Below are 15586 nucleotides of genomic sequence, written 5' to 3'. Positions count from 1 at the left end.
CTATCATCTATCTATCTATCTATCTATCTATCTATCTATCTATCTATCTATCTATCTATCTATCTCCATCCATCCACCTATCCATCATCTATTCTATCATATAACTTTCATTTAACTATCTACTACCTACCCATCCATCCACTCACCTACCCACTATCTATAGCTATATCCATCCAGACATCCATCCTTGCATCTACCTATCATCTATATAAATAAATAAAAATGACCATCTCCATAGATTTGCTTGCAACATCCTTTCTGGAGATTGACAACTCTTGGGGATGAAGGAGATGAGGGCTAGAAATGGGCCGTTTTTGATGGTGGCTCTCTGATAGCAAAGAAAATTTGTCAAAGAAATACTAATCAAGAAGTGGGGGAAATTTGCTTTTCACCCAATATATAATTTAGTAGTCTTCTGTTCAGGGGCATACGGAGATATGGGTGTGCCTCTCTCTGTGTCTGTGTGTCTATGTGTTTCTGTGTGTGTCTCTGTGTGTGTGTGTTTGTGTGTGTGTGTGTGTGTGTGTGTGTGTGTGTGTGTGTGAAAGACAAGATGGGACCTGTAAAGAGTAGGGCTCTGATTGTACAGTTGCCATCACCGTCTTCACTTTTTGAACTTGCATCTCCTTGCAGATGCCCCTGCTTTGGCTACTGAGGTTAAAAATATTTGAGAGTTTCTTTTCCTTCATTTGGAGAAAATATTTAGAAATCTGCTCAAGCTCTCTTTTTTTATTATTATTGCTCTGAATTTAACGGGCTATGGTTTCATCTGTACTATTAACTATTGTTGGTATTTGGAAGAGCAGTATAGGCAAGGCTTAAACATAAACTCGTTGAAATGGGTGACAATAGAAAAAGAAAATAAAATAATAAAATAAAATAGTAACATAAATAAAAAAATAAATAATAAAATAAAAGTAAAATAAAATAGAATAAAAATAAAAGTGAAGTGAAGTGAAGTGAAGTAAAGTAAAAAGTAAAGTACTGCTAAGCTTGTAAGCCGCCCTGAGTCTTCGGAGAAGGGCGGGATATAAATGGAATTAAAAAAAAAAGTAAAGTAAAATAATAAAACAAAACAAAGACTAGAATCTTGTGGGCTTTCTTTTTTTTTTTTTTGAGGACACTAGTACCTTTCCGCTAGTACTAAAATTAATACCCTCCTTTGCATTCCCCTCCCCCTCCCATCCTCAGGTAACATTTCAGGCTGCTGGACTTACTGTCCGGAAGGGTGAAACACTCCACCACATTTCCAAACGGACTGTCCATTCCGACACCGTTGGATTGCACCGCAAACTCGTATCTTGTGAAGGGTTTCAGTCCGCTAATAAGAACATCCTCTCTAGAGCTACGGAGAAGAAGAAGAAAAATTCCCACAAGAGGATGAAACCGTGATCCCAGGAGCTGGTGTCCTTCAAAGACTGGCCAGATTTTGGCAGCCTTTGAATGGTAGAGTTATAGAAAGAGAGGGTTGGAGGGGAAGGATATGTCTCGGTTGCCAATGTGGGGCCTTTACCAGCTTCTGATTTAGCTGTTAATCTGTAAAAACAGATTAAAATCTGGTGGGCCAGAAAATCTGTCAGCTACCCAAGGAGATTTCTCTGGGCTGATCATGGGTATCTAGAAAGTCTAGTCAGAGTTATACAAAAGAAAAAGAAAGATTAAAAGTATCTTAAAGTATCCCAAAACAACTTAGAAGACTAAATACTGTAATATAAAGGCAACTGGACTTTGTTTTTCCTTGAAGACGTTTCGTTTCTCATCCCAGACGCTTTTTTCAGAACTGAAGAAGCTTCTTGGGTGAGAAGCAAAAGGTCTTCAAGGAAAAACGAAAAAGTCTAGTTGCCTCTTGAAAAAGCACCTTTGGGACAACCAAGACTTGGATGACTACAAATCTCCATAAACAGTGTGATATAAAAGAGAAAGCATGAATGCTCCTCACTAAATTATCTGAATGGTTCCAATAAGAAAAAAAGTCTGTTTTTAATTCTTTGGTACGAAAAGCCCCCACATTAGTTCTGCTTGCAACTGTCCACTACCCAACAAGGACCTCACATGACCCAAATGACTTCATTTGTGCAGTGTATCACGACACTTATGATGGTCACTTACACTGCAGAGGATGCTCCTACCTTGTGTAATACATCACAAGCGAGGCGTTCTTTAACCCCCAGGGGCTGAAACGGACTGTGTAGTTGACAATCTTCATGGTGGTGAAGTTGGGCTTCTTCCACTGCAACCAAATTGTTGTGGAACTATTGGAATCAACATGGAGATGGCCAGGAGGTGGCGGGGGACCTTTCTGAACTGGAAAATCTGAGAAGATAATCAGGGAGGAGGAGGAGGAGGAGGAGGAGGAGGAGGAGGAGGAGGAGGAGGAGGAGGAGGAGGAGGAGGAGGAGGAGGAGGAGGAGAAGGAGGAGAAGGAGAAGGAGGAGGAGAAGGAGAAGGAGGAGGAGGAGGAGAAGGAGAAGGAAATAATACACCTGGAGCTATGGATACATGTATGGAAGGACCAGCATCAGTTACAGCCATTGCTTATCAGGCTAGCTTTCTTGTCATGAGGTTCTATACACCAAATCCTGTTCTCCTTTGGCATTTAGAGAAACGATACTGTGGGAACTCTCACAAAACAGAATGCTGTCAAGAGGATGGGCTTCCCCACTTACAAAATGGCGGCCATGTTAGACACAGGCAACCATAAAATACTGTACAGGTAACCCTCGACTTGTGACTACGATTGAGCCCAAAATCTCCATTGCTAAGTGAAACATTTTTTTTAAGTGAGTTTTGCCCCATTTTACAATCTTTTCACCAGAGTTGTTAAGGGAATCACTGCAGTAGTAACACGGTTGTTAAGTGAATCTGGCTCCACAAATTGACTTTGCTTGTCAGAAGGTTGCAAAAGGGGATCACAGGACCCTGGGGACACCGCATAGCCGTCATAAATATGAGTCAAGTGCCCACAGTTTGAATTTTGCTCACATGATCATGGGGATGCTGCAATGGTTGTTAAGTGTCAAAACCAGTCCTAAGTCACTTTTTGCAGTGCCGTTGTAACTTTGAATGGTCACTAAATGAACTGTTGCAAGTCGAGGACTGGATGTACTTATTTTCAGGTTACTCAGGTGTGACTAAACAAGGTAATCCAAAGACCTAAACACAAAGCAAAGGCAATATTCAATGCCCAAAGCAGAAGCCAACCATTTTTATACCCACCATTTTCTGCACCAATGTTACAAGGGAATCCACGATTTAACAACCATTCCTTTAGCAACCATCCGAAGTCACAATAGCACTGAAAAAGTGACTTACAACTGGTCCTTATACTTGCCACCACTGCAGTATCTCCATGGTCCATGTGATCAAAATTCGGGCACGTGGCAACTGGCATGCATATAAGCATCCAAGAGTTGCCATTTGCAGCCCTTCCCAGTTAGCTTCCAACCAGCAAAGACAATGGGGGAAGCTGGATTCATTTAATGACTGCCTAATTCACTTAAATGCAGAGATTCACTTAACGGCCATGGCAATATGTATATGTATATGTATATGTATATGTATATGTATATGTATATGTATATGTATATGTATATGTATATGTATATATATATGTATATGTATATGTAATTTTTTTTGGATTGCTAACAAAGAATTAAAGGGAGACTGATATGATCATTTCAAACTTATTTGTTCTCATCAGTCAGCCATACCCTTCTGAGATTTGAACCTGGGCCGATTGCACCTTAGGCAATTGTTCTAACCTTTAGGCCACTGGCTCTTTCTCGCTTTGTTAGCTAAGAAGCAAGGGAGATATGTGTTAAGTGTTTGTTAAGTATTTAGAATACCTTGCTAGGCCCCAAACACGGGACAAATCTTATTTCCTGTTTCAGCCTAACCCAAGGCCATCCACAGGCAGTAGTCACAGCAGTGACAGCTCATATTTGTGTAAATTTTTTGGATTGCTAACAAAGAATTAAAGGGAGACTGATATGATCATTTCAAACTTATTTGTTCTCATCAGTCAGCTATACCCTTCTGAGATTCGAACCTGGGCCGATTGCACCTTAGGTAATTGTTCTAAATGCTGTGACTACTGCCTGTGGATTGTTCTGCCTACCTCAAGATTTAACCAAATCTATTTCCTCCATGACTCTCTTGAGCTTCAGGATCATTAGTTAGCTGGATTCCTCATTAAAGGAAATCATTTTATCACTGGCTTTAGAAGAACCAACTATTGTATGCTTTAAACATTCTGTTGTTGTTATTGTTAGCTGCGAAGTCGTGTCCAACCCATCACGACCCCATGGACAACGTTCCTCTAGGTCTTCCTGTCCTCTACCATCTTCTGGAGTCCATTTAAGCTCACACCTACTGCATCAGTGACTCCATCCAGCCACCTCATTCTCTGTCGTCCCCTTCTTCTCTTGCCCTCAATCTTTCCCAGCATTAGGCTCTTCTCCAGTGAGTCCTTCCTTCTCATTAGGTGGCCAAAGTATCTGAGTTTCAACTTCATGATCTGGCCTTCTAAATATTTAAACATTCTAAACTCAAGCAAATAGCTGCCAACCAGATAATTTTCTTTAACCTCACTTTTTGAAGCTTAGGTTTGAAGCAGTTGCAAATATTCTTTTTTACTTCAACAGTTAACAAGAAGATACCTACCACCTACTGTTACAGGTGCTGGCTCGGTCCTGCCGTTCCATACAGCTGGATAACCATCTTCCTGTTTGTTGAAAGCCACCAGCTTGATTTCATAAAGTTGCCCAGGAACTGGAGAGAGTAAAACGGAGACGCAATTAGTGAACAAAAGAGGCAAAACCCAAGAGAAAAAAAATTGTGAGTTTATCTGAACTCTGGCATCATGCTAGTTGGAAATCTGGAACCCATGGAAAGGTGACTTGATCTGGTTTCCGCAAAACTATCCCCCTTGGTTCAGAGTGACCTAAATTTTGGCGGTAGTAGATTCCCTACTCAGCCCAGTCATAAAAACAGAAATGTGGAGTTCCAAGGGACCTTCACCATACGCAGGAAAACCGAGCACAGGTAGTTCTCGACTTACAGCCACAATTTGTTACTAAGCGAGACAGTTGTTAAGTGGAGTTCTGTCTCATTTTGCGACCTTTCTCGCCACAGTTGTTAAGTGAATCACTGCAGCTGTTATGTCAGCAACATGATTGTTAAGTGAATCTGGCTTCCCCATTGACTTTGCTTGTCAGAAAGTCTCAAAAGGGGATCCAGGACACTGCAGCCGTCATAAAGGTGAATCACGTTGCCCAGTGTCTGAATTTGGATCCCATGAACATGGGGATGCTGCAACAGTTGCAAGTGTGAAAAACAGCCATAAGTCTCCTTTTTCAGTACTGTTTTAACTTTGAACAGTCACTAAATGAGCTCTTGTAAGTCCAGGACTATCTGTGCCTAAAAAGCTGCTGTTTTTTGGGGGGAGAGCTTTGATCAGAACCAGCGTGGTTAGTCTGTGGTTCAGTCCTGCGAATCTGTGCAGGACTGGGTTTTATCCGATGAACTTTGTTTCTTAACGAAGGATAATGAAAAGCATTTCGGGTGAACGTAATTTAGCAAAGGTGAAAAGACAAAAGCTGTAAATTACGCCTTCCTCAGCTGAAAATAAACTGCTAAATTCACTTTGTCTTTGGGATCGGGCGTTAAGCCCCTGAACGTGAAAGTGGTAGAATCACAAGTTGCTACACTAACATAATTGGGTGAAATGATGGCTTAAACTCTCTCCGGGAAAGTAGAATGAAAAACCGTGCAGGAGATTACGATGTTTCCCCACTGATCCTTGAAAATAACATGCTTTATTGCAATGCTGGGAATTATTTCTGACAAATGTAAGAGCCCTTTTTCCGACTCCACCCACCGAAGCCCCCGTGGAACAGCAGAACATTAAAAGGTTTTCCCAGGGAACCACTGAACAGAAACCTGGGTTGTTTTACAGCTGGTTGCATTTTTGGGCTCTGCCAATCACTGCTGCTATCCATCTCCTAAGTACGTAGCCAATAAAGCAGAGATCCCCAACCTTTTGGGCACCAGGGACTGGTTGCAACATGGAGAGAGCGTTAAGCCCCTGAACTTGAAAGTGGTAGAATCACAAGTTGCTACACTAACATAAGTGGGTGAAATGATGGCTTAAACGCTCCCCGGGAAAGTAGAATGAAAAGTCGTGTAGGAGATTACAATGTTTTCGTAAGTGAATCTGGCTTCCCCATTGACTTTGCTTGCCAGAAGGTCACAAAAGGGGATCCTGGGATGCTGCAACCATCGTAAATACGAGTCAGCTGCCAAATGTCTGAATTCTGATCATGTGACCTTGGAGAAGCTGTAATGGTCGTAACTGTGAAAAATGGTCATAAGTCACTTTTTTCCAGTGCCGTTATAACTTTGAACAGGCACTAACTGAGCTGTTGTAAGTTGAATCAAGAGCGCCTATGGAGATTCCCAATCATCCAGATCATGATTTTCTGAAAGGTGCTTTTTCAAAAAGGCAAGTATTTTTTAAAAAAATTCCATTTATATCCCGCCCTTCTCCGAAGACTCAGGGCGGCTTACAAGCTTATCAGTAGCCTTCATTCTATGTATATGCCTGCTTATTAGGGCTTTCACACACACACACACCCAAGCGGCATTATTACAAAGTCAGCTTAATTGCCCCCAATAATCTGGGTCCTCATTTTACCTACCTCGGAAAGATAGAAGGCTGAGTCAACCTTGAGCCTGGTGGGACTCGAACCTGCACTAATTGCAGGCAGCTGGTGTTACTTAAGGAGGCATTAGCCCACTGCTCCACCAAGGCAAGTAGAGTTTCTTTGTTTTTTCCTTGAAGATATTTCACTTCTCATCTAAGAAGCTTCACTGATTCTGATAGGATGGTGTGTGTGTGGGGGGGGAGATGGAAGGATCATATTTCTTTGCAGTCATCTGGTCATTAGAACTCTCTCTGAGAGCCACTGGGGGTTTATTTGTGCCCTCAGGATTACCTGAATCATAGTGCAAATGGGTGTGGAATCTTCTTGGAACAGCCGGAAAGGACCATGTTGTAAACAGGATAGAGACGGTGTTGTATCCCACCACCTCGGTTGAGAGAGGGCTGCTCAATTTGAACATAGGTGGTCTCTTTTACCCCTCTTTCAAACCAGTAGTTCTCTCTATCCAGAGTGTGGACTTTTATTGTCAAGAGGTGGCTGTTTGGTCACTTATTAATGAATGAATGGGGAATTGAAACTTCAAAATTAAAAAGATCAGTCATGAAGTATTAAAAGCAGGGCCGAAGAGCAATGCTTCTCAACCTTGTAAACTCCAAATGTGTAACATGGAGGCACCCAGTGCTAGGCTGCATTAACAGAGGGAAAGAATCAAGTTCACATGAAGTACTAATACCACTTTACAATGCCTTGGTAAAGCCACACTTGGAATACTGCATCCAGTTTTGGTCACCACGATGTAAAAAAGATGTTGAGACTCTAGAAAGAGTGCAGAGAAGAGGAACAAAGATGATCAGGGGACTGGAGACTAAAACATATAAGGAACGGCTGCTGGAATTGGGTCTGTCTAGTTTAATGAAGAAAAGGACGAGAGGGGACATGATAGCAGTGTTCCAATATGAGCCTTGGTGGAGCAGTGGGCTAATGCCTCCTTAAGTAACACCAACTGCCTGCAATTAGTGCAGGTTCGAGTCCCACCAGGCTCAAGGTTGACTCAGCCTTCCATCCTTCCGAGGTAGGTAATATGAGGACCCAGATTGTTAGGAGCAATAAGCTGACTTTGTAATAATGCCACTTTGGGGGGGGGGGCAAAGCCCTAGTAAGCAGGCATATACATAGAATGAAGGCTATTGCTAAGCACATTGATTTGTGCTTTAGATTGTAAGCCGCCCTGAGTCTTCGGAGAAGGGCGGGATATAAATGGGATTAAAAAAAAATAATCTCAGGGGCTGCCCCCAAAAAGAGGGAGTCAAGCTATTCTCCAAAGTACCTGAAGGCAGGACAAGAAGCAAAGGATGGAAATTAACCAAGAGAGAAGCAACCTGGAACTAAGGAGAAAATTCCTGACAGAATAATTAACCAGTGGAACAACCTGCCTCCAGAATCTGAATGCTCCAACACTGGAAGTCTTTAAGAAGAGACTGGACAACCATTTGTCTGAAATGGTATAGGGTTTCCTGCCTGAGCAGGGGGTTGGACTAGATAACCTCCAAGGTCCCTTCCAACTTTATTATTATTATATAAAACTTTTATTCATAAAACATGAAACTCAGTCAACTGAATACTCAAATTGACTGGCACTAATGGTTGACAAGGGACGTGGTGGCTCAGTGGGTTAAGACGCTGAGCTTGTCGATCAGAAGGCCGGCAGTTTGGCGGGTCAAATCCCGAGTGCCGCGTAACAGAGTGAGCGCCTGTTACTCGTCCCAGCTTCTGCCAACCTAGCAGTTTGAAAGCACGCAAAAATGCAAGTAGAAAAATAGGGACCACTACGGTGGGAAGGTAACAGTGTTCCGTGCGCCTTTGGCGTCTAGTCATGCCGGCCACATGACCACGGAGTCGTCCTCGGACAAGCGCTGGCTCTTTGGCTTTGAAACGGAGATGTGCACCGGCCCCTAGAGTTGGAGACGACTAGCACGCATGTGCGGGGGAACCTTTACCTTTACCTTTAATGGTTGACATGGGTTGCTGCCAGCATCCTAGGTTTCAACCAGGTATCTCCTTAAAATGTAAGATGTTCCGAGTAGCACAGTTTTTTGTAGCTTTGCTGGAGTTATTGCAGGAAGCTGCAATTTCTTGATGTATCTTGCAAAGTTTTTGGACATAGTTCCCAGTTCCCCGATGACAATGGGTATCACTGTTACACGTTTCAATCCATAATCTTGCAGTTTCAATGGCCAGGTCGCAGTATTATTATTATTATTATTATTATTATTATTATTATTATTATTATTATTATTATTATTATTATTATTATTATTATTATTATTATTAGACTTCAATTTAATTCTCCAGCCAGCCATGCTGCATTGGTGCAGCATTTCGAAGCATGCTGGCTGGGGAATTCTGGGAACTGAAGCTCACCCAGCTGAAAGTTCACAAGGCTGAACTTCATTCAAGCAATGGCCAGCACCGCACGGGTGCCTCAAATCCAACAGCCTAACCAGAAAAACGCAGATGCTGGTGGAGCGTTTCTTGCTCTTCTTCAACCTCTAATGGAAGCAATTTGGTGTCCCCTAATTGTGGGTCAATGGTGCAAAAGGCCACTCCACAATCTCTTCCAGAAGTGGGTCGTTGAAAGGGCTCGATTGCCTGTTGCCAATATAGAAATGGGACAAGCTTTCTTTCCCCCCCCCGCCCCCCGCTTTCTTAATCCAATTAAATAATTGCACGAGGCTGCAGCACCACTGCAGGCTGCCCAAGGCAACCCCCCCACCCCACCCCAGGCCAGTTCAAAAGGAACTTGGCAAGGGGAGGATTCGGCAACTGCCAACTCTGGCCAATTGTGCATAGACAGCCAAAAGGGCCATTTCTTCCTTTGGCTGCCTTTTTCATTTTCCCTTTTTTCGCTGCTTTGTTGAAAGATATTCTTTAAACACTGTTCCATAACCCAATTCCCTTTCTTTACTCTCTCTCTCTCTCTCTCTCTCTCTTTTAAGGATCTGCTTATTCAGAACGGCTGGAATGGCCCAGAGTTTACAAATAGAAAGAAAATGGGGGTAATTCTCTCTTGGAGCACCCAGCCGCTTGTTCCCAAACGATCTTCCCTCTACCTCTTCTCATTAGCTTTCCCTGATGAAGCCCTGCTAATTAAGGATGTGTCTATTCAGTGCCTGTGGTGCAAGGCAGCCAGATCTTTTCAGCTCCACAAAGCGGCCTTTAAGTGCCCCTTTTTGAGCCCTGCCAACGGTATCACTCTTGCTTTGACTACATTGTGGGCAGGACTTGGGGGTGGGGGGGGGAAGAAAGGGAGGGCTGCCTTCCAAAACTGGCCTTCCCCACCAGAAAAAGCACAAGACGGAGTGGGAGGATCCAAAGGTCCAGCCACATTTGCATCTGGAAGAGAAATGGCATTTAAACAACCTTCTCTGCTGGCTCTGAAGATCAAGAGAGGGGGTTTTGTTTTTAAAAAAAATCTGCGCTAAAATAAGGTTGGCAGCTGCGGGAACGGAAGGACAAAGGGAGAAATGGGCCGGTGGCTATTGGGGTGGGGGAGGAAGATCCAGAAGTGTCCAGAGCATTCGTTAAAAGGGTAAATCCTACATTTTTCCCTTATGCAAGGGATAAAATATGTGCCTGGACATCACGATGAAAACCCTGCCCCTTATGTCCCTAAGGCGCTTTTTGTTGTTGTTGTTAAAAAGGTGCAGAGAAGAGCAACTAGGATGATTAAAGGCCTGGAGGCTAAAACGTATGAAGAACGGTTGCAAGAATTGGGTACGGCCAGTCTAGAGAAAAGAAGGACTCAATATTTGAGAGGTTGCCACAGAGAGGAGGGGTTCGACTTCTTTTCCAAGCCCCAAAAAGGCAAAACAAGAAACAGTGGATGGAAACTAACCAAGGAGAAAAGCAACCTAGAACTAATCAATCAAGGAGAGAAGCAACCTGGAACTAAGGAGAAACTTTCTAACAGTGAGAACAATTAACCAGTGGAACAACCTGCCTCCAGAAGTTGTGAATGCTCCAACACTGGAAGTTTTTAGGAAGAGACTGGACAGCCATTTGTCCGAAATGGTATAGGGTTTCCTGCCTGAGCAGGGGGTTGGACTAGATGATCTCCAAGGTCCCTTCCAGCTCTGTTCTGATTACAGTCAGGGAAGGAATGTGTTTCTCTGCTTTAAGCAAAGTTTGCCTAACAGTTCTTATCATTATTATTATTGTTGTTGTTGTTGCTGTTATTATTATTATTATTATTTCATCCCTAGTCCTTCTTTTTGTTAGACTAGACATAGCTAGTTCCCTTATCCATTCATCATATAGTTTAGCCTCCAGACCCCCAATCATCTTTGTTGCTCTTCTCCACACTCAGTGCCTTTTTTGTGTTGTGGTGACCAGAACCGGGTGCAGTATTCCAAATGTGGCCTCACCAGTATAATATAAAGTGGTGCTAACACTTCACATGATCTTGATACTATCCCTCTGTTGGCACAGTATCAAGACTGCACTGGCTCGTTGCAAAAAGAAATTTACAAAGGTTTAAAAAACACCTCTGTAACATAGAAGGAAAAAAAAACCCAACAACCCAGAAGATAAGAGAAAGAAAAAGAAAAATGTCTAAATGAAGTGATTTTTGCTTTTCTTTGTAGCAGTTACAAACTGAACCATTGCTGTTCCCGCCTTCCTCAGTTCCAGAGCATAAATCTCTTCTCCCCTTCAACAGACCTAAACAGATCAATCCGAAAATCACCAGTTCATTTTGAATCCGTTTTTCAGCGAAAGGTCCATCCACCCAAGTCCCTGAGAAGTGGACTCCTCCAGAAAGCTTACCTAATTGGGTCAGTTCGTGTTGCTTCGCCTTCTTCTTCAGCTTTATGGGTCCGACATCCCAAAGGCGGCTCCCTGGACCTTCTGAAGGGATCTCAACGTGTGACTCCTCCGTGGGTATCTCTCGGTAATACAGCTTGTAGCCTGAAATTTGGCCTTGGTTGGGTGGAGGCTGCCAACGTATCAAGAGCGAGTCCATTTTGGCTTGGACCACTAACTCAGTTGGGGCAAAGGGAACTAGGACAAAGGAGAGCAAAGCTATGAAACGCTGCCCAGCTGACCAGGTTAGTCTCCATAGTCCAGGGGTAGGCAACCTCGGCTCTTTTATGACTCATGGACTTCAACTCCCAGAATTCCTGAGGCAGCATAGCTGCCTCAGGAATTCTGGGAGTTGGAGTCCATGAGTCATAAAAGAGCCGAGGTTGCCTACCCCTGCCATAGTCCATTGGCATCTTCATATTTCCCCCCCATCCTTTCCTTCTAAAATTTGCCTCTGGCTATAAATCAGTCTGAAATACAGTACAGGTTAATCCTTGACTTACCACAATTCGTTTAGTGACCGTTCAAAGTTACAAGGGCACTGGGAAAAAAGTGACTCGACTGTATTTCACACTTAGGACCGCTGAAGCATCCCCGCGGTCAGTCATGCGATCAAAATACGGACACTTGGCAACTGGTTCGTATTGATGGTGATTGCGGCACCCCGGGGTCTTCTGATCCCCTTTTGTGACCTTCTGCCTGGTGAAGGTCAATGGGGAATCCAGATTCACTTAACAACTGTGTAACTGACTTAACCGCTGCATTGCTTCACTTAAGAACAGTGGCCAGAAAAGTCGTAAAACGGGGCAAAATTCATTTAACGAATGCCTCGCTTAGCGACAGAAATTCGGGGCTCAGTCGAGGATTGCTCTGCTTTAAACCCAGAAGAGACCAACATGAGTTGGTGGAGCAGTGGGCTAATGCCTCCTTAAGTAACACCAGCTGCCTGCAATTAGTGCAGGTTCGCATCCCACCAGGCTCAAGGTTGACTCAGCCTTCCATCCTTCCCAGGTAGGTAAAATGAGGACCCAGATTGTTGGGGGCAATAAGCTGACTTTGTAATAATGCCGCTTGGGGGGGGGGGCGAAAGCCCTAATAAGCAGGCATATACATAGAATGAAGGCTACTGCTAAGCTTGTAAGCAGCCCTGAGTCTTCAGAGAAGGGCGGGATATAAATGGAATTAAATGAGTTGGGGGAAAGAAATGAGAAGGTCCCCTTCCATAGCTGGTTGGTGGACCCATTTCTCTCTCTCTCTCTCTCTCTCTTTAAAAAATAGACTTCTACATGAGAGGTGATTGCTACATCCTCATTCTTCTTAGAACAACTTTGCCTTGTTATCTGACCAACGATTGCTGAACCAACCTTGGGAGAGGAGATGATCATTCACTAAAATGAATAGCAGTATGCCACTCCGAGTATATTCAAGTATTAAATCCATTTATTAAAAAAAAATAATAGACCACACCGGCAGGGTCTCCATAGAGGCCATCAATGATGTCAAAATGGCAAATACGATTGAGTAGCTTCTCTGGAGATTCTCAGTCATCCAGGTCCTGGTTGTCCCAAAGGTGCTTTTTCAAGAGGCAAACTGGACTTTCTTGTTTTTCTTTGAAGATGTTTCACTTCTCATCCAAGAAGCTTCTTCAGCTCTGATTGGATGGTGGGGAATGGAAGGATTTATATTCCTTGCAGACAGCTGGTCATTTGCATTCTTTTATAGAATGGTTGAGGCCACTTGAAGGTTTGTGTCCTCAGGGTCACCTAAGTAGTGCAAATGGCTATGAACCCTTCATGGAAGATGTAAACCTTCAAGTGGCCTCAACGATTCTCTAAAAGAATGCAAATGACCAGCTGTGTGCAAGGAATATAAATCCTTCCATTCCCCACCATCCAGTCAGAGCCAAAGAAGCTTCTTGGATGAGAAGCGAAACGTCTTCAAAAAACCCCGAAGAAAGTCCGGTTGCCTCTTGAAAAAGCACCTTTGAGATTGGGTAGTGTGCAATGTGCATTAAAATTTGGCTGTTGATGACCTGGATGTGACCACCATTTTGACATTGAGGATGATCTCTGCGGATGTCCTTAAACCCACCAGCCGAATAAGCTGATTTTTCTCCTTCCGTTGCCCAAATTCTTATCAACATTTGATTTCTTCTTCCCTCTCCTGCTGAAAACCACCGTTCTCTCAATGGAGTAACTGACTGGGTCCAAATTGCTACACTTTGCTTCCAACTCTGCCAACACCTTGAGGGACAGGTCCCACCTCTTATTTCTGTTTATGCTGCTGGATCAAAATCGGAAGGGTCTGAGGCTGACGAAGAGGCCACCCACCATGGGTTTGGTTGTCCTGACTTGGAGTGCGATGCGGAGTCCATTCCGATGGAGGCCCATAGCCCACGCTGGTGCTTGCCGCAATCCGAACTTTGTAGACTTTATTTGGCTGTAATCCATAAAGCACTAGCTGGGTTTCATTTCCACTGAGCTCAGTTGAAGAAATCAGGTCTGTTAAGGGGGGGAAAAACACAAAAGGCCAAGCGTAATTTATGCTGTGAAAAAAAGTTCCCGCTTTTCAGTGTATCAAATAGCTTCAACCTTGAATCCTTAAACTCCCACTTCCGTCTGTGTAATCCTCTCTGCATCTTAAGGCCATGGACAGATTCATCCCTAAAATACAATCCCAGATATAAAGAAGCTTCAAAAGAGCCTTGGTGGAGCAGTGGGCTAATGCCTCCTTAAGTAACACCAGCTGCCTGCAATTAGTGCAGGTTCGAGTCCCACCAGGCTCAAGGTTGACTCAGCCTTCCATCCTTCCCAGGTAGGTAAAATGAGGACCCCAGATTGTTGGGGGCAATAAGCTGACTTTGTAATAATGCCGCTTGGGGTGGGTGTGTGAAAGCCCTAATAAGCAGGCATATACATAGAATGAAGGCTATTACTAAGCACATTTAATTTGTGCTTAGATTGTAAGCCGCCCTGAGTCTTTGGAGAAGGGCGGGATATAAATGGAATAAAAAAAAAAGTGAAGCACGCCTAAATTTTTGACATCCCAGAGCTCTGGAATCCCCTCAGTCTTAAACCACCCATCACCCTAACCTAGTCTTCGTGGGTTAAAAGATGAAGATTGGCAGCTATGATGGCGGTACCGAAGACACATACATATGAAATTGTCAGACTTTGCTCACACCGTTGCGATTGCCCCACTGACATTCTTTTTTTTTTGACCGTATCAACTTTTTAGTTTGTGGACACCAGGAAGAAGGAATTGTTCCTGACCAGCATTTCTTAAAACTTTTTTTCTTTTCCACTTTTAAAAATTAGGTGGGATTCCATAATGTTGCCTGTACGGGTTACACTGATCGATATTTATCATATTAAAAAAACATTGAATGATATTGTGACATGGGATAGCAAATAGTTTTGATTTGTCTGGGGAAAGACCCGCCCCTGAGGCGGGTCTTGGGGAATTTTGAGGAATACCAGGGGACCCTGGACCACACTTTGAGAAGCAATCGTCTACAGCAGGGGTCTCCAAACCTGGCAAACTTTAAGTCTTGTGGCCTTCAACTCCCAGAATTCCCCAGACAGCATAGCTGGCTGAGGAATTCTGGGAGTTGAACTCCACAAGTCTTAAAGTTTGCCAGGTTTGGAGACTCCTGTTCTAGAGCAGGGCTTTTCAACCTTTTCACCCATTGTACCACTTTTAGGATATGGCAACATCCGAGTACCACCAGTCGCCTAGCAAGGTGTCAAAAACTTGATGACCAAAAAAAAAAAAGGAAAAAAGTGATGAAGTACAGGTAGTCCTCGACTTACAACAGTTCACTTAGTGACTGTTCGAAGTTACAATGGCACTGAAAAAAGTGCCCCCCAAGCCACAGCCGAGCAAGACACCTGCCCGCCCGCCCAGCGGCGCTCTTCCTCCTGTCTGAAGTTTTCATCGTTGTGAGCATTTCTGTTGAGGATTGGCAGCTGGGAAGGGGTGGGGGGTGTTTGGTTTTTATTCCCCCTCCCCTCTGCTGAGTGGTTGCAGCAGGTTTTGGTCACTTCCCATGACCCTGGGACACT

The 15586-nt window shown here is 43.7% G+C and overlaps 1 protein-coding gene across 1 annotated transcript in view; it reads right to left on the bottom strand.

Moving 5' to 3' along the window:
- IGDCC4 (immunoglobulin superfamily DCC subclass member 4) overlaps positions 1-15586 on the bottom strand; it is a gene marked incomplete at both ends in the record, with an annotated part of 82117 nt that overhangs the window by 9212 nt on the left and 57319 nt on the right. Inside the window, 5 exon segments of the mRNA XM_083371314.1 lie at positions 1214-1345; positions 2130-2313; positions 4663-4770; positions 11487-11720; positions 13853-14023. Coding sequence (XP_083227440.1) covers positions 1214-1345; positions 2130-2313; positions 4663-4770; positions 11487-11720; positions 13853-14023 — 829 coding nt within the window.

Source organism: Vipera ursinii (assembly GCF_947247035.1).
Source record: "Vipera ursinii genome assembly, chromosome: 11".
NCBI classification, from domain to species: Eukaryota; Metazoa; Chordata; class Lepidosauria; order Squamata; family Viperidae; genus Vipera; species Vipera ursinii.
This window is presented reverse-complemented; position numbering and strand designations above follow the sequence as displayed.